General features: G+C 47.4%; 1 protein-coding gene across 1 annotated transcript in view; it reads right to left on the bottom strand.

Annotated features, from left to right (window-relative positions):
- LOC121306484 (calmodulin-binding transcription activator 2-like) overlaps positions 1-26,776 on the bottom strand; it is a 43,113-nt gene that overhangs the window by 8,030 nt on the left and 8,307 nt on the right. Inside the window, exons 8-18 of the mRNA XM_041238204.1 lie at positions 24,479-26,757; positions 23,678-23,804; positions 22,366-22,500; positions 12,310-12,428; positions 7,393-7,568; positions 5,393-5,471; positions 4,554-4,933; positions 3,256-3,494; positions 3,031-3,121; positions 2,389-2,571; positions 217-394 (exon numbers count right to left, since the gene is read on the bottom strand). Of these exons, the coding sequence (XP_041094138.1) occupies positions 217-394; positions 2,389-2,571; positions 3,031-3,121; positions 3,256-3,494; positions 4,554-4,933; positions 5,393-5,471; positions 7,393-7,568; positions 12,310-12,428; positions 22,366-22,500; positions 23,678-23,804; positions 24,479-26,757 (3,986 nt within the window). The remainder of the gene's footprint in view (positions 1-216; positions 395-2,388; positions 2,572-3,030; positions 3,122-3,255; positions 3,495-4,553; positions 4,934-5,392; positions 5,472-7,392; positions 7,569-12,309; positions 12,429-22,365; positions 22,501-23,677; positions 23,805-24,478; positions 26,758-26,776) is intronic.

The following is a 26,776-nucleotide window of genomic DNA, read 5'->3' as shown; positions in this document are numbered from 1 at the left end:
TGAACTGCACTGCACTGGACTGCAGAACGAACGCCAAGGTGCAAGGGGCGAGGGTCCTGCAACAAGCGCCCTGCAGAGCTCTGCTGTGCAACGGGTATACAAACACAATCGTGGATCTTTTATTTGACACGACGCGATCGAAACGCTATCGCAAGTGTCTGCTGGAAGCAGTCATGGGTGCTGTTGAGCTGCAGTGCAGGTTAGCTGTCTCGGTACCTTGTACTTGCGAAAGGCTGTCTGGATGATCCGTGCTGCCTCATACAGCTCTCTCTGCTCGTGATCAGACAGCGTCAGTAGCGCAAACTCGCTCTCCATTCTCCCACCAGCCGAGGCGTTCAGGAACTCAGACCAGTCGGCAGTGGTGGGGACGTCCAGCTTGTCAAAGACCAGGTCGCTGAGAGGAGAGTGAACGGGGCTGAGACACGGGTTCGAGGGAGCAGGAGGAGGAGGGGGGGGGGCGGGGGTGGGCGCCCAAGGCTACGTGGTACTGATCTGAAGGAGAGGGAGAGCTTACAACTGATTGCACTTCCCACCCCCAACAAAAAAAAAAAATTGAAAAACAAATAAAAAAAACGGCATGCGAAAATAAAAGATCGGATTGAAATATAAACGAAATGGCATATGGAAATAAATAAATATAATAACCCTAAAACTGGTTCATTTGTCCGGGGGGGGGGGCGGGGTTATCGTATCCTTGGTAACTCTTAAAATTACCATAAGAAACTGAGTCAAGCAGATCTGCCTTTGCCAGCTTGCTTTGTCTTGCTGACTTAGTTTCTCGTGGTTTAACTGGAAACCATTTTGGATACATAAAGCGAAGGTTGGTCCGCCCCCCAAAAAATAACTTAAATAAATAATAAGTACAAATTCAACAAAAAAAAAAAAAGGTCTGCTCTGAAACTAAATGAAATGCACACAGCGCCATCTGTTCCCACCTCCATTCACACACACTGTGCACTGACAACCACACAGTGAAGAGTTTCTGTTACTTTCTGAACTCCACGCTTGCGAGCAGCAGCAGCAGCAGCAGGGCTGGAGGGAGTTTCAAGTCTAATCAAGTCTAGTCTTTTAGTCCAAGTGCCAATTCAAGTTCAAGTCCTTCAAAAGGCAGGGATTGGAACTGATTAAAAAGTGAATGGAAATCAGGGATTCATTTTATAAAGGAATGGGAACTGAAATAAAAGAATGGAGCCCAGTGTGTCTCAGTGTGTTTCTCTGTGTATCTCAGTGTGTTTCTCTGTGTGTCTCAGTGTGTTTCTCTGTGTATCTGTGTGTATCTCTGTGTGTCTCTGTGTGTCTCAGTGTGTCTCTGTGTATCTCAGTGTGTTTCTCTGTGTATCTCAGTGTGTCTCAGTGTGTATCTGTGTGTATCTCAGTGTGTATCTGTGTGTTTCTCAGTGTGTATCTGTGTGTGTCTCAGTGTGTTTCTCTGTGTATCTGTGTGTATCTCAGTGTGTATCTCTGTGTATCTCAGTGTGTTTCTCTGTGTATCTGTGTGTATCTCAGTGTGCATCTCTGTGTATCTCAGTGTGTTTCTCTGTGTATCTCAGTGTGTTTCTCTGTGTGTCTGTGTGTGTGTGTCTCTGTGTAGTGTTCTCTGTGTATCTCAGTGTGACATCTCTGTGTATCGTCAGTGTGTTTCTCGGTTAGTTCTCAGTTGTGTTCCTCTCTGTGTTTCTCAGTGTGTTTTCTCACGTGTGTCTGTATTCCTCAGTGTGACATCTCTGTGTATCCTCACAAAGTGTGTTTCTCTTACTCTTGTGTGTCTCAGGGGTTTCTCTGTGTATCTGTGTGATCTCAGTGCTGTTTCATCTCTGTGTATTATCAGTGTGTTTCTCTGTGTATCTCAGTGTGTTTCTCTGTGTATCTGTGTGTATCTCAGTGTGCATCTCTGTGTATCTCAGTGTGTTTCTCTGTGTATCTGTGTGTTCACAGTGTGTGTTCTCTAAAGTTCGTGTATCTCAGTGTGGTTTCTCTGTGTGTCTCAAGGGGTTTTTCTCGGTGTGTATCTGCCAGTGTATCTCAGTGTGCATCATGGGCTGGGTTCAGGTGTGTTCTCTGTGTCTCTCACTGTGTATCTCTGTGTGTCTGTGTGCGTGTCTCAGTGATATCTGTGTGTTTCTCTGTGTGCGTGTCTCAGTGTGTATCTGTCTCTGTGTGTATCTCTGTGTGTATCTCTCTGTGTCTCAGTATGTCTCTCTGTGTATCTCTGTGTACCTCAGTTTGTGTCTCTCTGTGTATCTCAGTGTGTATCTCGGTGTGTATCTCACTTTGTGTCTCTCAGTGTGTATCTCACTTTGTGTCTCTCAGTGTGTATCTCACTTTGTGTCTCTCAGTGTGTATCTCACTTTGTGTATCTCAGTGTACGGTGGTGTGCTCCAGCCCTACCTGTGCTGGGTCAGTGCTGGCAGCTGCTCCATGTTCTCCAGGTAGCTGGCCAGCCAGGGCATGCCCTCTCTGACAGGGGTGTTGTCCTGGCGCTCCTTCAGGGGCGTCTCCGCTGAGCCGAAGTCTTCCTGCTTGATCCGGTCTGGAGTGGCTTTTATGATCTGCTCTGCCAGGGTGATCAGGAGAGGGGTAGATGGAGAGACGAGGGGTCTTATGAAGTGGACGCATGAGCGGCTAGCAAGGGTGAGGTTAGTCAACCTGCCCTCTGAGAGGGGAGAGGAGAGGGGAGAGGAGAAGGGAGGAGTGAGAGAAGGGACGCAGAGAAGGGAGAGGGGGTGGAAATTAATCGACTATTGATCGTCATGGCTTTAGTTTTTCAAGCTTCAATTAAACATTTTGTTAATCAGGTTTTAAATCAACGGGGATGCACAGCGCGTGATCAATTCAAAATGGTCCATCAGCCCAGTCAACGCCAACACCCCTGGCCTGCGTGTCAGCGCCCTCATTTCAGTGGACAGCTCAATCAGAAAAACAGAACAACAGGTTCGTGCCGCGCTTTCTTATCAATGAATCTGTGCACCTGTCTCTGGCACTGATATGAGTGCGGTCTCGCACTTGCAATGAAACAACGCCCTCTAGTGTCTCACCTGCAGCACTTCGCCGGCGGGCAGGCACTCCTCGTTCTCCACGTTCTCGCTGTAGCTCAACAGCTCCGCATCCAGGGGGTCTCGCACTTGCAATGAAACAACGCCCTCTAGTGTCTCACCTGCAGCTCCCCAAACCCATGGGGGTGGCCCCTCCCGCTCCCAATCAGGCTGGCCTCGTACTCCATGAGAAAGGAAGCCTCCGCCGGCCCGCAGTGCAGACTCGAGGCCCTGGTCTGGAGAGAGGCCGGCTCTTCCTGGAGGTACCACGCAGGGAGGTGCGGTGGAGGCTGTTCCCTCCTCCCCCGGTCCCCCCCAGCATCCTGCAGGGAGTCTGTGGGCAGGCTCTTCCCTTGCACGAACCCCCTCCCCGGCTCTGAGATCTCCATGGCCACCTCCTGCTCCGTGGGGCTGGGGTCGGAGTCGGGGCTGCTCGAGGAGGACTCCCTGGGGAAAGAGCTGCTGGAGTAGGCAGAGGAGAGGGACAGGGGGGCAGAGGAGAGATCGGAGGGGGACGGGGGGCTGCTGGAGGTATATATATATATGGGAGACATACATACATACATACAATACATGTAAATAAAATATAAAATCGACAGCGAGACACGCACAAGTGCGGCCCTTTTAATCAGATAGCCATAATTCATATATATATATATATATATATATAACATAATAATACAGTCTATATAGAATCTATTTCCAGCTTATATATATATATATATCATACTGTATATATAAAGCACAATTATACAGTCTAGTGTAGAGAACTCATACTGGGGATCTGAGAGCCAGCTAATTCAATACAGTCTAGTATAAGAACTCAGTGCTGTACTGGGGATCTGAAAGCAGCTAATTCAATACAGTCTAGTGTAGAGAACTCAGCGCTGTACTGGGGATCTGAGAGCAGCTAATTCAATACAGTCTAGTGTAGAGAACTCAGTGCTGTACTGGGGATCTGAGAGCAGCTAATTCAATACAGTCTAGTGTAGAGAACTCAGTGCTGTACTGGGGATCTGAGAGCAGCTAATTCAATACAGTCTAGTGTAGAGAACTCAGTGCTGTACTGGGGATCTGAGAGCAGCTAATTCAATACAGTCTAGTGTAGAGAACTCAGTGCTGTACTGGGGATCTGAGAGCAGCTAATTCAATACAGTCTAGTGTAGAGAACTCAGCGCTGTACTGGGGATCTGAGAGCAGCTAATTCAATACAGTCTAGTGTAGAGAACTCAGTGCTGTACTGGGGATCTGAGAGCAGCTAATTCAATACAGTCTAGTGTAGAGAACTCAGCGCTGTACTGGGGATCTGAGAGCAGCTAATTCAATACAGTCTAGTGTAGAGAACTCAGTGCTGTACTGGGGATCTGAGAGCAGCTAATTCAATACAGTCTAGTGTAGAGAACTCAGCGCTGTACTGGGGATCTGAGAGCAGCTAATTCAATACAGTCTAGTGTAGAGAACTCAGTGCTGTACTGGGGATCTGAGAGCCAGCTAATTCAATACTGCTTAGCTCAACTGAACAACTCTGACCACTTACCTGTATCGGGGCTGGTGGAGAGTGGGGAGGAAACCCTTGCCCCTTCGAGGGGGTGCCCAGTCCAGTGCGGCCAGCCTCCCTCCGCAACAGTGCTCCCAGAACTCCCAATGCCTCCCTCCGCGTCGGGCCACACCGGCCCCTGTCCTGGCTCTTGCCTCCAGTCTCCTGACTCCTCCTCCCTGGCCCTCAGCCCCTGCTCCTGCCTCTCCAGATCCTCCAGGCAGCTGGCCAGCCCAACGTGCCCCCTGGATCGAGCCACGCACAGGGGCAGCCTGCCCAGCGAGTCCGGGATAGAGAGGGCCAGCCGGTCCCACTGGTACAGGAGCACCGCGGCATCCAGGTGACCCAGCGCACAGGCCCACATCTGAGAGGAGAGAGTGAGGACAGAGAGGAGAGCGGGAGAGGCAGGGGTGTGAGGGATGAGAGAGGGAGAAGAGGAAAGGGGGATGAGAGGAGAGATAGAAGAGAGGGGGGATGAGGGAGGAGAGATAGAGGAGAGGGGGGATGAGGGAGGAGAGATTGAGGTGAGGGGGGATGAGGGAGGAGAGATTGAGGTGAGAGGGAGAGAAGAGAGTGAAAAGAGAGAGGCATGAGATTGGTGAAAGCAGATTGGAGTGAAAGCAGAGGAAGAGGGAGAGACGGAGAGAAGAGTGGGGCGTGGGGGGCGAGGGGGGGGATACTTCTTACACTAAACGGGGGATCAGCAGGGGAGAAGATTTACTTTAGTTGAAGAATGTGATTGCAATTAATAATAAAATCAGTAATAATAATAGTGCTATAGAGGGGTGCAGAGTCAGAGAGAGCTGAGGTCGGCTGTATTTACCAGCGGTGTGCAGGAGAAGTGATCTACATTCAGGGGGTCCACTTCCTGCTCTAAATCCAGACTCTCCGGATTCACGCTCCTGCAAAAAAAACAAAAAAACAACAAAAAAACAGCCTCAAATCAGCACAGCGGCCTCCAGGGGCTGAAAAAGCCTGGTTGCGTGAACTCTGGGCATACCTCGTAGCAACCTTGAAACTCCGGAGCATGTTAAAACTATGAGACTTTCTGGGGGGGGGGGTCCTCTCCTTGGTGTTAAAACTATGGGGGGGGGGGGGGGGGGGGGAATATAGCACTGGCACGTCCCCTCCCCGTCCCCCCTTGCGTTGCTGCAACCGTTTAAATAACTGTTAGCATCCTGACAGCTTTTTCCACTTGTAAACCTTCAAAGTCTGCTTCAGTGCGCTTTCCACAATGCCTGCAGTAGTGCCCTGGGGTTTGACATCTGAAGGAGTTTCAACAAAATTTAAAACTGGAACGGTTCGGAGGCTGCCGAGTTTGATGTTTGATTGTGTTGTGTTTTTATTTTACTCCTTATTCACTGGGTTTCATGTTGTTTGCTGTGGTGCTGGTATAGCGAGATTCTTGCCAGGTCACTGGAAATGAGAACTGGTTCTCAATTGACTCATTCTGGATAAATACAGGTTTTGATTGATTATTCTGGAAAAGCACAGAAGTCACAATCATGAAGACATTTAAAGATCAACGATGGCTGACCTCCAGTCCTGGTGTGTGTGTGTCTAGCTGTCTGTGTGTCTCTGTGTGTGTGTGTGTGTGTGTCTGTCTGTCTCTGTGTGTGTGTGTGTCTATCTGTCTGATTTTATAAAATCTGATGGAGTGAATGAGTGAGTTTCGATTGTGTGGCAGAACTGCACAAACTGTCTACTCCACTGTTGGGACGGAGCACTCCGCAGAAACCAGATGCTGACAATCAGACGAGGGTCGCTGGATTCACCATTCAGAGCGAACGAGTGAAGAAACAGCTTAATTCAAATGAAATCTCAGGGATGGAAATAGGACCCATTGCACAGCAGTTTGATCCAATCCTGGTTTTACTGCGAGTTTAGTACCGACCTGAGCTTGTTACCTAGACACACTGGGGTTAATCAAGCTTGTGTTAAAACCTGGAACGGGTGGCACTGCTGAATGAAATAGCTCAGTTGGGATACATCTCAAGCATCGCACCACTCATGTTATACGACATCGTGGAAGCCATTACGGTTTGCATTGCCAACAATCCATTAGCTCAGTTAACCGTTTTTTGACACATTTTGTTCACAACATGCGCCGCAGATATACAACATGCACTCAGCAAGGTATTTACTACAAAGTGCAATTTGCATTGATTTGTAAAAGGAAAATAGTTTAACCCCCTGCATTAACACTGATGAAGGCACTAGAGCCCAAACGCTGCTCTGCTTGACTCAGTTTAGTTTCAGTAACACTGATGAAGGCACTAGAGCCCAAACGCTGGTCTGCTTGACTCAGTTTAGTTTCAGTAACACTGATGAAGGCACTGAGCCCAAACGCTGCTCTGCTTGACTCAGTTTAGTTTCAGTAACACTGATGAAGGCACTAGAGCCCAAACGCTGGTCTGCTTGACTCGGTCTCTTCTAGTTTCAATAACACTGATGAAGGCACAAAGCAAAACGTTCACACTCAGACAGAAAGCAAGACGCCAAAGAGTGCTCCTCCTACAATTATCCACTGGGGAAGTCACACAATTCGGAGCATCAGTAACGCTACAAGGAAGGCAGTAACACAAGTTTAGTTAACATGGAGAAACAGGGGCCGGTTTGCACTGTAATGAAAACAACAGCAGCGAGGACACCAGACATCTACACACAAATTTTTACGCATCGGTTCCTTGTGTGATTTCCGACCTGTTTGTACTGAAAGACTGGTTGCAAATTGCAGTTTGCGGTAGCTACCTTCTTGCGCAAGCAGCATGCCCCATGGAGGGGCCAGTCGGAGGGGGAGATGGGGGGAGGTTGCGGGGGTACCTCCAGCGGATGAGGGTCTTGATCAGCCTCCCGTAGCCCTGCGCGGCCGCCAGGTGCAGCAGAGTCATCCCTCTGAAGCTGGTCTCGTGAAGCAGCCTCTCTGAACGCAGCCAGCAGGGCCGGGCCATCATCTTCTCACACACCGCCATGATGCGCTCCTCGAAGGAGTCTGCCGCCTGAGACACAAGACAAGACGGGTCTTAAAACAGGAGTTTAAAATCATTAAAAAAAAAAAAAAAAAAAAAAAAAAAAAAAAAACCAGTGCTGCATGAGCTGATTGTTCGCTTGTCCACAGAAATCAGGTGTTGACAATCGAGGGTGGCTGGTGTCGATCAGGCTGACTTGCTGTTTCGAGTGAAGAAACAGCGGGTTTTTGCGGATCGCTTTCTCGGCTAAAGATATAGCAGCAGCTGTGAGGTGCAGACGAAAATAAGAACTCCGGAAAATTTTACGAACGAGCGCGAGGAAGCCACTCAAGTCTGTCTATGCTCAGCCGGTTCCTTGTAGCCGACTGAACTTTGTGGGCAAGCAAGGTTTCCAACAGCAAGGCAACTCTCGATTCGGGTCGGAATCGCAGCTTGGTAACTCTCGATTCGGGTCGGAATCGCAGCTTGGTAACTCTCGATTCGGGTCGGAATCGCAGCTTGGTAACTCTCGATTCGGGTCGGAATCGCAGCTTGGTAACTCTCGATTCGGGTCGGAATCGCAGCTTGGTAACTCGATTCAGGTCAGAATCGCAGCTTGGTAACTCTCGATTCAGGTCGGAATCGCAGCTTGGTAACTCTCGATTCGGGTCAGAATCGCAGCTTGGTAACTCGATTCGGGTTGGAATCGCAGCTTGGTAACTCTCGATTCGGGTCAGAATCGCAGCTTGCACAGCTGCTCTATTTACTCGTCTATCGTTTGCATGAATATAAAAATGGAAGAAATGTGTGAACGAGAGGCGGGCTTTCAGACCGCTTAATGACATTAAATAGAGAGTGAATGAGATGGAAAAATCTTGGAAGCAAGACCCCCCCCCCCCAATTAAAGGCAAGTCAAAGTAAACGGAGAGGTGTTGCGCTGGCCATACACTAATCAAAGTGTTGAAACCTGTTACTTAAATTAAAAATAAATAAATAAATAAATACATTCTTTAAACCTTGTGAGGGCATTAAGTATTGCCACACTTGCTTACAGAAATACTATCCTTATAAGTACAGAAAAACACACACACACACATACAGTACATATTCTAAGAGAGATGGAAGTGTTAGGTTAAGGGACCTTGACTTGAACTTCAAGTATTTTCCACTGACCCACATCGGAAAGATTAGATAGACCCCTCCTCTCCTCCCCTCTCCTCTCCTCTCTCTTTCCAGCAAAACAGTCAGCTGGCAGCCAGGCAAGGCTCTTCAAATCCACTTTGCAAATCCTTCCCTTTTTCCACTCTCCCCTCTCATCTCTTTTCCCTACCGTATAAATAGCTAGCGGGGAGATGACACTAGAGGCCTTGGCTATAAATGCGAGGGGGGGGGGGGGGGATTCGGGCCCCTCGCCCAGGCGGATTGAATCGGAGACCCCCGGGGGCGCTGGCCAATTTGCAAGTCTTTTTAAAATTAGCATCAGGAGTGACTGCTTCTAGGGTGTGTGTGATGTCAAGGCTGGATTAAACCAACGTCACTCCCTACCACAGCCCTTTCTTTTAAGCGCACGCACACGCATGCACACACACACACACAGGCACACACACACACACCTGCAGCTTCAGCAAAGACTTGCCAGGTTTTTAACATTAAGTGAACCACTGTGTTTTTTTTTTTTTTTTTTTTTTTTTTTTTTTAAATGTAAAAATCACTCTAGTGCTTGTGAAGGTGGTACTGCAAGACGGACAAAGAGAACAAGAGAGAGACAGAAAGAGTGAAGGGGAGGGAAAGAGAGATGGAGAGAGAGGAAGAAAAAAAACAGCGAGAAAAAGTCAGACAGAGGGAGGAAAGAGAGGGGGGGAAAAAGGAGTGAGAATGAAAAGTCATATTTAAAAGTGTAAATCTTAACGTGTAGTTTGAGTGTGAATGCACTGAAATTTAGCAACTGATCTTAATATATATGATCTTCAACGCGTGCTGAAGACATGCACTGTCAGAATGTGTCATGTTTCCTGTTTTTACTAATAAAGAATTGGGTTTTTTTAAGATGTAAAACGCTGCCGCTTGCTTTTTACTCTCTTGAACATCAAATCTAAAATGAATGAAGGATAGAATTGAGCCGTTCTGAGTGTTCAACCCACCCAGTCTCTGCAAACAGCAAGCAAGCGGGCTTGGGTTTGCCTTTAACTCAGCCTGGTTGAAACAAAGACTGTGCCGTTTTATATCCTATGCCGTTTTTGAGTCAGCATCTATATGAAATATGTGTGAACCTGAGCTGTGTACGAATACACACACATACATATATATATTTACTAAATGCATATAATCCTGGCTGTGGGATCTTTGAACATTTGCCAGACAGCTGTCATAAACACCTCCCGGAAAATATTTAACCTTGTCCCATACCACACCACCCTGCCTTTTCATTAACACCTTGCCTGCAAGGACAGACACTGACTCACAGTCTCTGAGACAGCTATTATGTAAAACATCAACTCCATGTCAACTCAGCAGCCAGCATGCCACAACACCTCATCACGACAGGTGAAACAAGACTCCTGTTGCACAGCAGTTTCACCCATTCCAGGTTTTACTACAAGCTTGGACAGCCACAGTTAACAAGCCCAGGCGCCATACTGAATTATCTGTCCCCAGTACAGCACTGAGTTCTCTACACTAGACTGTATTGAATTAGCTGCTCTCAGATCCCCAGTACAGCACTGAGTTCTCTACACTTGACTGTATTGAATTAGCTGCTCTCAGATCCCCAGTACAGCACTGAGTTCTCTACACTAGACTGTATTGAATTAGCTGCTCTCAGATCCCCAGTACAGCACTGAGTTCTCTACACTAGACTGTATTGAATTAGCTGCTCTCAGATCCCCAGTACAGCACTGAGTTCTCTACACTAGACTGTATTGAATTAGCTGCTCTCAGATCCCCAGTACAGCACTGAGTTCTCTACACTAGACTGTATTGAATTAGCTGCTCTCAGATCCCCAGTACAGCACTGAGTTCTCTACACTAGACTGTATTGAATTAGCTGCTCTCAGATCCCCAGTACAGCACTGAGTTCTCTACACTAGACTGTATTGAATTAGCTGCTCTCAGATCCCCAGTACAGCACTGAGTTCTCTACACTAGACTGTATTGAATTAGCTGGCTCTCAGATCCCCAGTACAGCACTGAGTTCTCTACACTAGACTGTATTGAATTAGCTGCTCTCAGATCCCCAGTACAGCACTGAGTTCTCTACACTAGACTGTATTGAATTAGCTGCTCTCAGATCCCCAGTACAGCACTGAGTTCTCTACACTAGACTGTATTGAATTAGCTGCTCTCAGATCCCCAGTACAGCACTGAGTTCTCTACACTAGACTGTATTGAATTAGCTGCTCTCAGATCCCCAGTACAGCACTGAGTTCTCTACACTAGACTGTATTGAATTAGCTGGCTCTCAGATCCCCAGTACAGCACTGAGTTCTCTATACTAGACTGTATTGAATTAGCTGCTCTCAGATCCCCAGTACAGCGCTGAGTTCTCTATGCTAGACTGTATTGAATTAGCTGCTCTCAGATCCCCAGTACAGCGCTGAGTTCTCTGTGCTAGACTGTACTGAATTAGCTCCATTGCAGAACCACAGGCGCCCCTATCAGCCACAGGGGGGCGCTGATGCGCGGTGAGCCGTGGATTCCTCTGCCGACCTGAGCCCTCCCTACCTGGGCGGCGCTCAGCAAATTATGCACCACCGCCCCCTAGGAGCCCCCAGGCACGGTGGCAGTGACACAGCCTGGACTGGAACCTGCAATCTCCAGGCTATAGGGCGCATCCTGCACACGACGCAGAACGCCTTTACTGGATGCGCCGCTCTGGAGTCCTCCACTGGGATCCTTTAAGACACAGCTGCTATAAGAAAGCTAAGAGGCAAGAGAGCCTTAGCTAAAGCTTCGAGGTTAGCCCTGCTAGCGCCAATAAGAGGGAAGGGCAGGGCTTTTAAAAGCGCCGCTAATCAGCGCTAACTCGACCTCAGCGAACGAAAACGAACGAGACGTAAGCGAGAGTATTTTTAAAAGGGCTGCTTAGCCGAGATGACGTTTGCTGGGACAGTGAATTTGAAAGCCTTGGTCAGCAGTCCGCTGGTGCTCAGAAGGGTCAGTAAGAAGTCAGAGGAGGGATCTGACAGCTCTGCTTCGGTAGCACAGTGCGCTTATCTCTGCCTGCATCTCTCCTCGGAGCCTCAGAGCTAATAGCAGCCTAATGCAGGGATGTTTCCGCGACTGTGCCTCGCTGGGTTAATGCCCTGACTGCATCCTGAGCCCTTGAGCCCCTGCTTAGGGCTAATCCTGCTTGACAGGTCACGAGGCTCCCCCCTGCCTGTCAGTGGAGATCACTCTCCCATAGGACCAGTCTGGGACCTATGCTCCTAGTCATGGTTTTCAAAGTTAGCACATATTTTTATAAGCTAGTTAAAATCAAATGAAACACTCTGCGGCTATTTCTATTATAACAATAAAAAAATATATATAAATAATAATTCTAACAATAAAAATACAACTACTACTACTACTAATAATAATAATAATAATAAGAAGAAGAAGAATAAGAAGAAGAAGAAGAAGAAGAAGGAGAAGAAGAGGAAGAAGGAGGAGAGTAATTTTTATTGGCTGCATCTACAGAATCAGGACACGCCTCTAGAAATACTAGAAAATTTAAAATCCGACAAACTGAACAGTTTTTTTTTTTTTTTTTTTTTTTAAAACAAGCACATTTTGAATCCCCCTTGCTGTGTACCTGGAGGTGCGTTTTCTCCCTGAGTGCTGCTTGCTGCTGCTGATTAGATGCTGTCATCTCAGCCATTCTCTTCTCCATCTGCTCGAGTCGCTCCAGAATCGACATCCTGAACTGATTATCTAAAGAAAAAAACACAAAGCAAAACAACACAGCGCATCAGTGACACACACTACACCCGAGCTGTAACACACACGCACACACCCGAGCTGTAACACATACGCACACACACACACACACACACCCCAGAGCTGTAACACACACGCACGAAGGCACACCCACACACGCGTACACACACACACACACACACTACCCACATCAGGTACATGTGAAAATTTGAGGGGTTATCAAAGGGTCATACCAGGGCTTGTAACTCACACTAGCCCTGCTGCTGCTGCACCCAGTCCTGGGGTTCAGAGCTCCCCTCAATGAAGTCTATTAATTCTATAACGAAATGTCATGGCGATCAATGAATCATTTAACGAGATGTCACAGCAATCAATGACTGATTAATCAATTCATCTCTGCAGCGCAGCAATGCCCCAGTCAGCACCCCCCCCCCCGCTGCTCATCTCTCGCGAGGAACAGCTCTTGGTGAGAAACGCTCAGACTAGCAGCTACAAGGACACATAATGCAAGGGGACAGGAATCAGGGAAGAAGGCCCTTCAGCCTCTTCAGACGGAAAATATTCACCTGGGGTGACCCCAGCTAGCATCCAATTATGGACCCAGCAGGGGGAGGGTGGAGGGGGGCATTAAAGATGCCAGCGGGTCTGTGACAATTTCACAACTTGTTTCAGCCTGGCTGACAGTCTGCCTCTGCTCTCCGCTTGCCCGCTCAGAGGGTTCACGAGGAGACCAGAAAGAGACAACAGTGCCTATTAGTTTACACAACTGGTGTTGTTTTGGGGCTTTTTTTTGGCACCTGTTGAACAAATTGAGCGATTTAGTCTTTCGAAGTTGAATCATAAGGCTGCACACTCAAGAACAAACTAATTTTCCTTGGTAAAGTTGAGTGAAACTCACTGAATAATGTTACATTATCGAAATTACACGCTGCTTTGTGACATTTGGAAATCTAACATGAAATTACTACTGTGCTGCTATTACAGCTTCTGATAGACTTTTGCACGATCATGTTGTAGTTTTTTTGATTACATGATGTTAAATAATAAAACTAAATTATGTTCCTATCAGTTTTTGGTTTTTTTTTATGTCGTAATCCGAAAATTCTAGGTGATGCAAAACTTGTGGTCACAGCTGCAGATCCATTCAAATGAAATGTTTTGCATCAGTTGATACAGCCTGCATGTAAACGCTTCTTTGTGACTGGCGTTTTCTTTGACTAGAATTGGTACAGCGAGAAGTGTTGACCGGGCTGACTTACCATCCCAAAAACTACGTGAACACAATTTAGATCTTTCACTCAACATTGTGTAATCAAAGAAACTGCAAAATGACAATCGCACAAAGAGTCTAGCGGAAGCCACAACAGCAGTACAGTGATATTTCATGTTAGATTTCGAAACATTTTTCAAGCCAACACAGCTGTATGGTAAAACTACAAAGCGGAGTGTAATTCAGTTAACGTAACATTATTCAGCAGGTTTCATTCGACTTTACGAAGGAAAATGAGTTTGTTCTAAGGGAGATGCAAAACATCTGGCCACAGATGTATACACCACCACCACTACTACCAACCATCACTTAAAAACTTCTGTTCATTATCGACAAGCATATAACAAAAAAATAATAATAAAATTCAATCAAAGTTTACAGGAGATCAATGACCGGCCAGCTGCACATGCATTCATGCCTGAATCACCTTCAGCTATGAACCAGAAGGCATTCTTAATGCAACTCCCTTTATGTTCATGCAGTAATAAATAGTGCAAATATTAGGGCTGACGTGGATCACTGGGGTTCTGCGAGACCCCCCCGTAGCGCGTCGTTTCAAGGTTATTAAACACGAAACGATATAGACCTGTACAAAATAGATGCTTGCATACACATGGAAAAATCCCTGCATAGCTTTGCAAAAGTAACCAACAACAGATAAGCTAAATACAATGCAAGCATACACACAGTCACCCAACCATCTATATATTTATACAGTCACAAATGCAAAGTTAAGAAAACAACTATGAAATGCAAACAGATGGCATGAACTGTGCTTCAATTATACCCCTGGAACTCAGTTATCAAACACGACACCCAGATCTACTCAAAAATAAATCTATACAGACACACATTTTAAACTGCTGTGGGAATTTAGGGGTGCGCTACTGTAGGCTCCCCACATCTCTACGAACAGACGTGCGTCTAGGAGTGTGTACCCCAATACAGGTGCTGAACCAGAGCTGGGACGGGCTATAGGAGGAACAAAAAACAGGCGAAGAAAGAAAACTTTTTTCAGGAAAACATAATCAGCCTGAAATACATTAAAAAAAAAAAAAAAAAAAAACACACACACACACAGCAACAAAATCTATGAGCTTTCCTCGTCTCTGTGTCCGACAGTCTGCACCTACCGCCTCTCTCCTGTTCCATCGTTTCCCACAGTTATGAGCAAGAATCGCTTTCCGCACATCACTTTTTTTTAAAAATACACACACACCCCCACCCCCCGTCCCAATGCGTCCCCTCCCCTCCCCTCCCAGGGGAGGGGAGGGTGTGATAATCGCGGTGGATCACCAACTTCGTTGTAAGCCCCTCCCCCCTTTTTCTGTTTCCGCGTTTGGGTGTCGCTCTTTTTATGCAATGATCCAGTCCCTTCGATACAAAATAAAAAAATAAAATAAATAAAAATAAAAAATCTATACCTGATAATGTAACGAATGAATGATTCAAAGTTCAGGAATCAACCGCTTAAAGTCCAGAATACCTTCATATGTGTCTACCTGGGGCTATGCATCTAAAACATACACCTAATAAATAACTATGCCCAGGTTTTAAACAAAGTCAAAAAGTTGCTTGTGCTGCCAAAACTGCTGCTTGTTCCTCCTCTCCCAGCTGGCATGCTACTGCTCTGTTTTACCGTCCTGATAAACTAAGTCCCTCCTCTCCCTCTCCCTCAATCTCTCTCTCTCCCCTCCTCCTCCTCCCCTCCTGTCCTCTTTGCTCAGCCGAAACTCTGCTGTCGAGAAAAGACGAAGACCTTGTGGAAACCAGGACAAAAAACTAAAAGTCGTGAGGAGAGTGGGTAGGGTGCATGGGGGGTGTTATGGAATGTCTTAAACGGGGAGCTGGAGAGACTGGGAGGAGGCACAGCGGGGCACTTTACTGCATTGTGACAAACTATACTGGGAAGTACTGCCTCAGCTCCTCCTCTGATTCTAACTAAGGGATCAGGATTAAAATAGCTGAGACATGCAATACTCTGAGAGTCAGCCGTGTCATGGAAAGAGAGAGAGAGAGAGAGAGAGAGAGAGAGAGAGAGAGAGAGAGAGGAGATCGGGGTCGTGTCACAATGCAAACTGTATCCCTGGGGGTGAGACTCTGGAGCGAGACGTGGTTAAAGGTGACACACTGACTGACAGATGTAGCCAACACCCTCTCAATACCAGTGCTCGCTCCAGCCCTCTTAATGAGCTCAGTCTCAAAGCCACAACACCAGCTGCTGCGAAACACTGACTCTGTGTGTGTGTGTGTGTGTGTGTGTGTGTGTATCTGTCTCTGAGTGTATCTGTGTGAGTGTGTCTGTCTGTTTCGGTGTCAGTCTTTCTGTCCATAACCCTGGACCCTGTGCTTTACAATGCTTCCCTATGCTTTACCAGACCTCTCTGTGTTTTACAATGCTTCCCTATGCCTTACCAGACCTCTCTGTGCTTTACAATGCTTCCCTATGCTTTACCAAACCTCTATGTGCTTTACAATGCTTCCCTATGCTTTACCAGACCTCTCTGTGTTTTACAATGCTTCCCTATGCTTTACCAGACCTCTCTGTGCTTTACAATGCTTCCCTATGCTTTACCAGACCTCTCTGTGCTTTACAATGCTTCCCTATGCTTTACCAGACCTCTCTGTGCTTTACAATGCTTCCCTATGCTTTACCAGACCTCTCTGTGCTTTACAATGCTTCCCTATGCTTTACCAGACCTCTCTGTGCTTTACAATGCTTCCCTATGCTTTACCAGACCTCTCTGTGCTTTACAATGCTTCCCTATGCTTTACCAGACCTCTCTGTGCTTTACAAGCCCCCCCAGCAGCACTAGTCAATATTCCTCCCAGTAACCTAGACTACTTGATTATTGCATATTTATTAAACTTGTATCTCGAAGCTGTGGCAGACACACACACACACACCACACACACACACACACACACACACACACACACACACAGGGGCAGGCTTCCAGACCAGTTAGGCTGCTAACAGGGACAAATTTATAATGCAGCCTCATCCTCTGAGCAATAAAACACCTGATACTGCTGACAAGAATAAGCCTGTCAAGGCATAAAAAGGGATGGAGTGGGGGGGGAGGTATAGCAGCCTGCAAGACAGCTATAGTTGTCCCCGCTGCCATAATATTTGATTGACCCCCCCCTTCCCCGTAGAGCAAGGAAATAAAGGGAAGGTCCTGAGGGGATACAGAACCAACTCGAAGTACTGTTAGGAAAGTATGTCTTTCTGTTTCAATACTGGGTATTTTAAAGGGTTAAAAAAAAAAAAAAAAAAAAAAATGACATCTCAACTAATCCAAAGAGAGATTAAGGAGATAACAAAACCTCTAAAACAAAAAAACCCTGAACAATTACTAGACTTGTTAATGATTGTGGGTTTCAAATAGAGAGTTGATTAGAGACAGAAGAAGATAAACAGCAATACAAAAAAAACACCTGAACAATTACTAGACACCCAAAACAACACACCAAGCATCAAAAGAAACTTCTCACAACTGCACCACATTTATTGAAAAATGAAAAAAGGTATGGAAACGACTGACGAAATATTTTTCTTTTCAATCACCCGATCACCCATCCTTGACCACACTTGAGTGACTGTGACTGAAGCACTTAATCTCCTTTATAAGAGAGTGGCAAAAAGAAAGCCATTGTTGAAAAAAAACTCGCATCAAATCTCGGCTGGAGTTTGCCAGAAGGCATGTGGGAGACTCTGAGACCAAGTGGAAGAAGATTCTATGGTCTGATGAGACCAAAATAGAGCTTTTTGGCCTCAACGCTAAGCGCTGTGTTTGTTGCAACCCTAACACCGCACATCGTCCTGAGAACACCATCCCTACCGTGAAGCATGGTGGCGGCAGCATCATGCCATGGGGATGCTTCTCTGGTTCAGGGCCTGGAAAGCTTGTGAAGATAGAGGGCAAAAGGGATGCAGCAAAGTACAGAGAAATCCTGGAGGAAAACCTGTTGAAGTGTGCAAGAGACCTGGGACTTGGCAGAAGATTCATCTTCCAGCAGGACAATGACCCCAAACACACAGCCAAAGCCACACTGGAGTGGCTTAAAAACAAAAAGGTCCTGGAGTGGCCCAGTCAAAGCCCGGACCTCAATCCAATTGAGAATATGTGGAAAGAGTTGAAAATTGCTGTTCACCAAAGGTCCCCATCCAACTTGATGGAGCGTGAGCAATTTTGCAAAGAAGGATGGACAAAGATTGCAGTGTCCAGATGTGCAAAGCTGGTAGAGACTTATCCAAATAGACTCATGGCTGTAATTGCTGCCAAAGGTGCCTCTACCAAATATTGACTCAAGGGGGTGAATACTTATGCAATCAATCATTTTCTGTTTTATATTTTTAATTCATTTAGAACAATTTGTAGATTTTATTTTACACTTTGACATTATAGACTTTTTTGTGTTGATCAGTGACAAAAACTCCTAATTAAATCAATTTTGATTCCATATTGTAACACAATAAAATGTGGAAAAGTCCAAGGGGGGGGTGAATACTTTTGAGAGCCGCTGTAAATACACACACACACACACACACACACACACACACACACACACACACACACACACACACACACACACACACACACACACACACAACACACAGACACAGACACACACACACACACACACACACACACACACACACACAGAGTACACAATTAATACTATCAATTACCGAATTTAGTAATCAGTAGAAACGCTGGTCGTTGAATTTAAGTGTCTGTTCATCATTTCTAGCTACAGCACAGGGTTACTGTGTAAAGATTCACTCCATCGCTGTGAACAGTTTAAACCAGGTTCTAAGGGAGGGTAATGGTAAGGGACGACCCCCCCAGGTTTTCAGGGAGGGTAATGGTAAGGGACGACCCCCCCCCAGGTTCTCAGGGAGGGTAATGGTGAGGGTAATGGTAAGGGATGCCGCCCCCCCCCCCCCAGGTTTCTGGCTCCTGGCGTTCAGGGTTTTCCAGCTGTCCCTGCAGAGCTGGTCAGCCTTTGAAACCTGAATCTAATCATTCAGTAAGGAGGGATTAGAGGTGATGACGGGAGACAAAAGCAGAACACTGCACTAACCATGCAGAGCAGAGAGGGGAGGAAGGGAGGGAGGATAGATCTTATTCTGCCATCTCCCTCAGATCACCAACTGACAACCACAGTATAAGCATAATAAAGCGAAAGCATCAGTAAGCATTTTAATAAACATGGCAAACCAGGGAAAACTGTGTTAAGTACCATAAAGTCAAGATAACACAGAGCCACTTTGCAGCTTGGAACTTGGTTTCAGGAGACGAGGTATCAGGACGCTGCGCGGCACACCAGGGGAGACTCGGGGGTTTGATAAAGCAAACCTCAAAATAGGTCTCCTGGAACCAGGTTTCAAGCCGCTGTTTCAGAGAAAGTGGCTGTGTGTTCCCTCAGGGCAGGCATTGAAATAAGACTGTTGCATAGCAGTTTCCCCCTTACAGGTCTTAAAACAAGCCGGTTAGCCAGTGTAGAGGGAACTCTGGTGTGTCTTATTAAACTCACAGCAAAACCTGGAACGGATTGAACTGCTGGGCAACGGGAGTTTTATTCCCATCCCTTGCAGGGAGTACAGATTAGTAAAGAAGCTCTCTCTCGCTCTCTCTCTCTCTCTCGCTATGTGTCTGGCTGACCCACAGAGCTGCGGTCAGTGAAGTGAATGCCTGTTGCTCACAGAGAGTTCCTGGCCATAATCGGTTTTCCGCAGCTCAAAAAAACAGACTCAGAATAACCCGGGCTCAGCCTTTCCACCCCCTCTACCCCCTCCACTGGTGTAACCCTAGATCTCCAACATACCAATCAAACCGTACACACACACATAAGCTGCCACTTCTCCAAATTCATTCTTGTTATCTTAAGTTTTTTTCCACCCCTCCCTCCCTCTTCGAATCTGTTGAGTTGGTAAACATGTTGCACAACAAGTCTGCTGCTGCCATTTCTGTCTGTCTGTCTGTCTGACTGACTGACTGCCTGTCTGTCCACAATATCATTCCTCTCTGAGAAGACACAGAGTCAGAGAGAGAGACAGAGAGAAAAAGAGACAGACAGGGAGAGAAGGAGATATAGGAACATAAGAACATAAGAAAGTTTACAAACGAGAGGAGGCCATTCGGCCCATCTTGCTCGTTTGGTTGTTAGTAGCTTATTGATCCCAAAATCTCATCAAGCAGCTTCTTGAAGGATCCCAGGGTGTCGGCTTCAACAACATTACTGGGGAGTTGATTCCAGACCCTCACAATTCTCTGTGTAAAGAAGTGCCTCCTATTTTCTGTTCTGAATGCCCCTTTGTCTAAACTCCATTTGTGACCCCTGGTCCTTGTTTCTTTTTTCAGGCTGAAAAAGTCCCTTGGGTCAACACTGTCAATACCTTTTAGAATTTTGAATGCTTGAATTAGGTCGCCACGTAGTCTTCTTTGTTCAAGACTGAACAGATTCAATTCTTTTAGCCTGTCTGCATATGACATGCCTTTTAAGCCCGGAATAATTCTGGTCGCTCTTCTTTGCACTCTTTCTAGAGCAGCAATATCTTTTTTATAGCGAGGTGACCAGAACTGCGCACAATATTCAAGATGAGGTCTTACTAGTGCATTGTACAGTTTTAACATTACTTCCCTTGATTTAAATTCAACACTTTTCACAATGTATCCGAGCATCTTGTTTGCCTTTTTTATAGCTTCCCCACATTGTCTAGATGAAGACATTTCTGAGTCAACAAAAACTCCTAGGTCTTTTTCATAGATTCCTTCTCCAATTTCAGTATCTCCCATATGATATTTATAATGTACATTTTTATTTCCTGCATGCAGTACCTTACACTTTTCTCTATTAAATGTCATTTGCCATGTGTCTGCCCAGTTCTGAATCTTGTCTAGATCATTTTGAATGACCTTTGCTGCTGCAACAGTGTTTGCCACTCCTCCTACTTTTGTGTCGTCTGCAAATTTAACAAGTTTGCTTACTATACCAGAATCTAAATCATTAATGTAGATTAGGAATAGCAGAGGACCTAATACTGATCCCTGTGGTACACCGCTGGTTACCTCACTCCATTCTGAGGTTTCTCCTCTAATCAGTACTTTCTGTTTTCTACATGTTAACCACTCCCTAATCCATGTACATGCGTTTCCTTGAATCCCAACTGTGTTCAGTTTGAGAATTAATCTTTTGTGCGGGACTTTGTCAAAAGCTTTCTGGAAATCTAAATAAACCATGTCATATGCTTTGCAATTATCTATTATCGATGCAGCATCCACAAAAAAATTAAGCAAGTTATTTAGACATGATCTCCCTTTCCTAAAACCATGTTGACTGTCTCCCAGGATACCCTGTTACCATATAGGTAATTTTCCATTTTGGATCTTATTATAGTTTCCATAAGTTTGCATATAATAGAAGTCAGGCTTACTGGTCTGTAGTTACCTGGTTCAGTTTTGTTTCCCTTTTTGTGGATCGGTATTACGTTTGCAATTTTCCAGTCTGTCGGTACCACCCCTGTGTCAAGAGACTGCTGCATGATCTTGGTTAGAGGTTTGTAAATTACTGCTTTCATTTCTTTGAGTACTACTGGGAGGATCTCATCTGGCCCAGGGGATTTGTTTATTTTAAGAGCTCCTAGTCCCTTTAACACTTCTGCCTCAGTTATGCTAAAGTTATTTAAAACTGGATAGGAACTGGATGACATGTGGGGCATGTTGTCAGTATCTTGCTTTGTAAAAGCTTGTGAAAAGTAATCATTTAATATATTTGCTATTTTTTTTCTTCATTTACGACTTTGCCATTTGTATCTCTTAAACATTTAATCTCCTCTTTGAATGTTCGCTTACTGTTGTAATATTGGAAAAAACATTTTGGAATTGGTTTTAGCTCCCTTACCAATGTTCATTTCTAGTTCTCTCTTGGCCTTTCTAACTTCCTTTTTGACTTGCGTTTGCAGTTCTGTGTACTCTTTCTGCGCACTTTCTTTTTGGTCCTTTTTTAAAGCTCTGTAAAGTGCCTTTTTTCGCTGAATATTTTTTTTAATTGATCTATTAAACCATTTTGGCAATTTAGTTTTACATTTAGATTTGTCTACTTTAGGGATATAATTGTTTTGCGCCTCTAGCACTACATTTTTGAAGAACAACCATCCTTCTTCTGTGGGTGTTTTCTCTATTTTACTCCAATCTACTTCTGTTAGACAGACAGAGAAGGAGAGAGCGAGAGAGACAGACGGATACAGAGAGGAGAGGGAGACAGAGAGATACAGACATAGAGAAGGACAGACAGAGACACAGACACAGAGAGAGCGCCTTCAATCCTGGTATCTGTTATTAGCTGTTGTCTAAATTGCTATTTCAGGTTCTTCACTCCCTTTTATTTGTGGATGTGTGTCATTCTAGCCTAGCCTTGTATTTAGTGTATTATGCCTGTATTTAATGTATCTGTATTGTGTGTTTTCGCTGTTTGTACTGAACGTGCTATGATCTGTATTTCACTGTATTTAATGTATTATGCATTGATCCTCACTATCTTGTAAAGAGCTTTGTGATGGTGCTCCACTATGAAAGGCGCTATAGAAAATAAAGATTGATTGATTGATTGATTTTTAGACACACTTCTCAAACTGCAGTAAGACTGACTCACCGTCCAGAGACAGCCAGTCTATCTGGGTGCTCGGCAGTGTTTTGGAGTTGCGTGCTCTGTACTCAAACAGCACCGAGGAGGAGATGATGTGGTTCTCCTGGGCTACCTGCAGAGTCACCAGCCCAGCCTCGTGAGCTGAAACAAGGAACGAGAGACGAAGTAAACAAACAGGCGATCAATACCGCATGCAGACTGAACTGCTCCCTCACCCCCCTGAGAGAAAGGGGGCTCCCTCCAGTCCAGGGCAGGCTTGAGGCACGGAGAATTAACTGCTCCCTCCCTCCCTCACCCCCCTGAGAGAAAGGGTGCTCCCTCCAGTCCAGGGCAGGCTTGAGGCACGGAGACTGAACTGCTCCCTCACCCCCCTGAGAGAGACGGGGCTCCCTCCAGTCCAGGGCAGGCTTGAGTTATGCCGCTGCGTTGTACTAGTTTTTATAAAAATTAAAACAGGGTTCATTTTTTCAATTGCACTCTAACAGCCAGAGAGGAGTTTAGAAAACACTGGGAACAAAACCAAGCAACTCAGCTTAACTGCGGCAAGACACTGCCACCTGCTGGCCAACACCAAACACTGCAACTAATAGACGATTGGTCTTTGTGTCCCATGAATTTGCACAGTAAGATGCAATGAAACAGCTGCAACAGTCTAGCTAACCCTTTTAATAGTTTCCCACAGTAAAAGCACAGCAAAGTGTAATAAAGCACAGTGAAAGCATGGTCAAGCATAGGGAAGCACTGTAAAGAACAGAGAGGTATGGTAAAGCATAGGGAAGCATTGTAAAGCACAGAGAGGTCTGGTAAAGCATAGGGAAGCATTGCAAAGCACAGAGAGGTCTGGTAAAGCATAGGGAAGCATTGTAAAGCACAGAGAGGTCTGGTAAAGCATAGGGAAGCATTGCAAAGCACAGAGAGGTCTGGTAAAGCATAGGGAAGCATTGTAAAGCACAGAGAGGTCTGGTAAAGCATAGGGAAGCATTGTAAAGCACAGAGAGGTCTGGTAAAGCATAGGGAAGCATTGTAAAGCACAGAGAGGTCTGGTAAAGCATAGGGAAGCATTGTAAAGCACAGAGAGGTCTGGTAAAGCATAGGGAAGCATTGTAAAGTACAGAGAGGTCTGGTAAAGCATAGGGAAGCATTGTAAAGCACAGAGAGGTCTGGTAAAGCATAGGGAAGCATTGTAAAGCACAGCTAATTCAGTACAGCAGGGACAGAAATAAGCCCCGCAGCACAGCAGCTTGATTCCATTCCTGGTTTTACTACGAACTCAATGAGACACACCTGAGCTTGTTTCCCCATCCCTGGCTGCACCTACCAGGGCAGTAGCAGCGCAGCACCCCAGACTGGATGAGCGAGGCTGGGACGGTGATCTGGTCGAAGAGGCAGGAGTACCGCTCGCTCCCCTCCATCCAGGGCCCGGTGATCAGCACCTTCACCCCGCCCTGGGAACACACCAGCACCGCTATTATTAGAATCATTCAGCAGAGGCTTTTATCCAAAGCGACTTCCAGAGACTAGGGGGGGTGAACTCTGCATCATCAACAGCTGCTGCTGCAGAGTCTCTTCCAATAAGACCTCGTTTGTTTTACCTCTCATTCATTAGAACGGAGCACAAGGAGGTGAAGTGACTTGCTCAGGGTCTCACACACAGGGAGTCAGTGGCTGAGCCGGGATTTGAACCTCCTGGTATCAAGCCCCTTTGCTTTCACATTTGGAACTCATCTCACACTAGAGTGTGTTCATTTGTTTGGTGTGTGTGTGGTGCACACACTTTGAAATAAATTATTTTTAACCATTTCAACCTTTTGCGTACATCCCAAAAAAAAAAAAAATCTAATAACTGGTGAGAAATGTTATCAATGGACTCATGCAGTAGATATTTCCCTTAATAACAGTTCGGTTATCAAAGATAATGCATGACAGTTATAAAAGGTAATGAGTGACGAATGAGAATTTGATGCTTCGGCCTCAGTGTCTAGTAGCATCCCACCCCTCGGACAGGCATTCAATTCTTATATCACATGCTACCCCATGCACCTCTCTCTCTCTCTCTCTCTCTCTATTGCAATGAATTAAACCATCGTCACTCTTCACTGTGGTGAAACACGCAGCTCACCTCTGGGTAAGACCATTCTGGAGAAAAATCTGTGATGGACACCAGCTGCCTTGCTTCCATCCCTCCAGCAGGGGGCGACGGAGCCCCGGCGGCCAGCTCGGGGTAGGGGAGGAAGTGGGGCGAGGAGATCTGCTGCAGCTGCGTGCCGGTGACTAGACTCCGGTGATACTGCCCCCCGGGGGCCAGTCCGGGAACTGCGGTGCCAGCGAGAGCGGGGGTGGCTACGCAGACTGGGGGCGACGATATCAAAATGGGAAAAGGCTGCGAGTGGGGTAGGGGGCTGGAGAGGACTGCGGTACCGCAAGAAGAAGCAGGAGGAGGAGGAGGAGGAGGAGGAGAGGGAGTGGAAGTGCAGAAGGGCAGCTCTTCTCCCACGCGCCTCTCTTCGTCCTCCGAGATGAATTCTGAAATCAGGTCCGGAAACTGGCTGTCGAAGGAGATCTCGAACTGCTCCTCCTCCATGCAGAGTCCGGTTCCGGCGCCACTGGGCTGGGCGGTCGCGGGCCCCAGGCTCCTCTGTATGATGCTGTAAAGATCCGATACGGTCGAGTTGTTTCCGTCCGGCTCGGAAGCTCCAGCACCGGCAGAGGCAGAACAGGAGGATAATGACGAGGAAGAGGAGGAGGAAGAAGGAGGAGGAGAGTGTCCTTCCAGCTGCCCCATGTCTCCCTCCCGCTCCCTCGGCCTCCCTGGGTCAGCGTTGGTGTCCATGGGCGTCTCCCCCTCTGCGCAGCCGGCTCGGAAATTCAAAGCTGGTTTCTGCATTTCCTCTTTGGCCGAGCTGCTGCAATCCTGGATCCTGGTTTTGACGTCGACAGGGGAACTCCTCTTCCTGTGTCGTGCTGAATGCGCTCCCCCGACCCCGATTTCCCCCGCGGTGGCGGCAGCGTCATCGTCGTCTTGGATGAAAAAGCGGTTCCCGTTGCCCGGCGGCTGGGTGCTCTTGACACTTCGGTTGCCGTTGAGGCAGCCCATCTGCTCCGGAGGTATGGCAGCGGTGGCGACCACAACCAGGCTGCTGGGCCCCAGAGAGACCCGGCTTAGGGGCATGCGGGGGATCGTTTGGGCTGCCAGGCTGCTTGGGTAAGTGGGGTTAGAAGTTGGGGAGGCAGGATTGGAAGGGGAAGGGAAGAGGGAGACGCAGACCGGGCTGGAAAGGGTTTTCGGGGTTGTGGAGTCGGCTACAGCACAGTGCGGGGAGATCTGAGCGATGGCAGACAGAGAGGGGGCCGCGCCGTTACCGTTACTGTTAACGAGGGCGCCCCCGTTGTTGTTAGCTGAGGGGGTTTGAACGGTCCCTGTTGCCGTGGTTACGGAGCAGGTGGGGGGGTGAGAACACCCCCCCCCTCTCCTCTCCCCCTCGCCCAGGCTCCTTACCCCCGGAGAGCGTCTGGAAGTCGGAGAGCAGAAGCTGACGGAGAGGGAGTCCTGGTTGGCGGCGCCCCCGTAGGTCTGCCCCTGCCTGGGGCTGTTGAGGAAGGAGTCGGGGTTGAAGGCAGCAGGGGCGGGAGGGGGTGTCCCGACGGAGGTTGGTGCAGGAACAGCGGTAGCGGGGCTGCTATCCGTGACTTCCATGCTGGCGTCCAGGGTGTCCGAAAGCAGCAGCCCGCTGACGGAGCCCGGGATCAGGGCTAGGATGACGGGGGCTGCTCTCGGGGGTCCCAGCTCGGGGTGCGGGGGGAGCTGGGTAGTGGAATGGGAGAGGGGGGCGCTGGTACTAACAGCAGCCACAGCGTTAGTCTTTGCTGCCGCTATCAGCTGCTGACTGGGGGTCACCCCATTATTGTCCACCATACCGCCCGCTCTTCCTCCTCCTAGCCCCGTCGTCATGACGATCACTGCGTTCTGAGGTAGGCTGCCAGTCACGCACTGTTCCCCGTAGTGACCGTTGCCGAGGACACCAGTTGCCGGGGAGTTCTGGGCAGAGTCGGGGCTGCCGGCGAAGGAGGAGGAGGAGAAAGAGGACTGACTGGAGGAGTAAGAGAGGGGAGAGCCCTCCCCAGCACTGCTGAGCCCGGGACTCGTCCGCGTGCCCAGCGCCGTCCCCCCCTCCCTGTGAGGCAGGGGCTTGTGCTGTTGCTGAGGTGTTGGCTTCCTCTTCTCCCCTCCTCCCTCCTCGCCCCCTCCCTGGTCCGAGTCTGGCCTCGGCTCGCCCGAGGAAAGGTTCTGCACCTCGGTCAGGGCCGGGTACGAGGGGTAGGGCCGTACCTCCTCCACTTTAGGAGAGATGATGCGGTGCTTGGTGCTGTTGCACTTGTGAGGAATATTACCTGGGGTTCCTGAAAGACAGGGAGAGAG

This window comes from Polyodon spathula, chromosome 48, assembly GCF_017654505.1.
Source record: "Polyodon spathula isolate WHYD16114869_AA chromosome 48, ASM1765450v1, whole genome shotgun sequence".
Classification (NCBI taxonomy): Eukaryota; Metazoa; Chordata; class Actinopteri; order Acipenseriformes; family Polyodontidae; genus Polyodon; species Polyodon spathula.
Note: the sequence above shows the minus strand (reverse complement) of the source record. Positions and strands in the feature narration are given on the sequence as shown.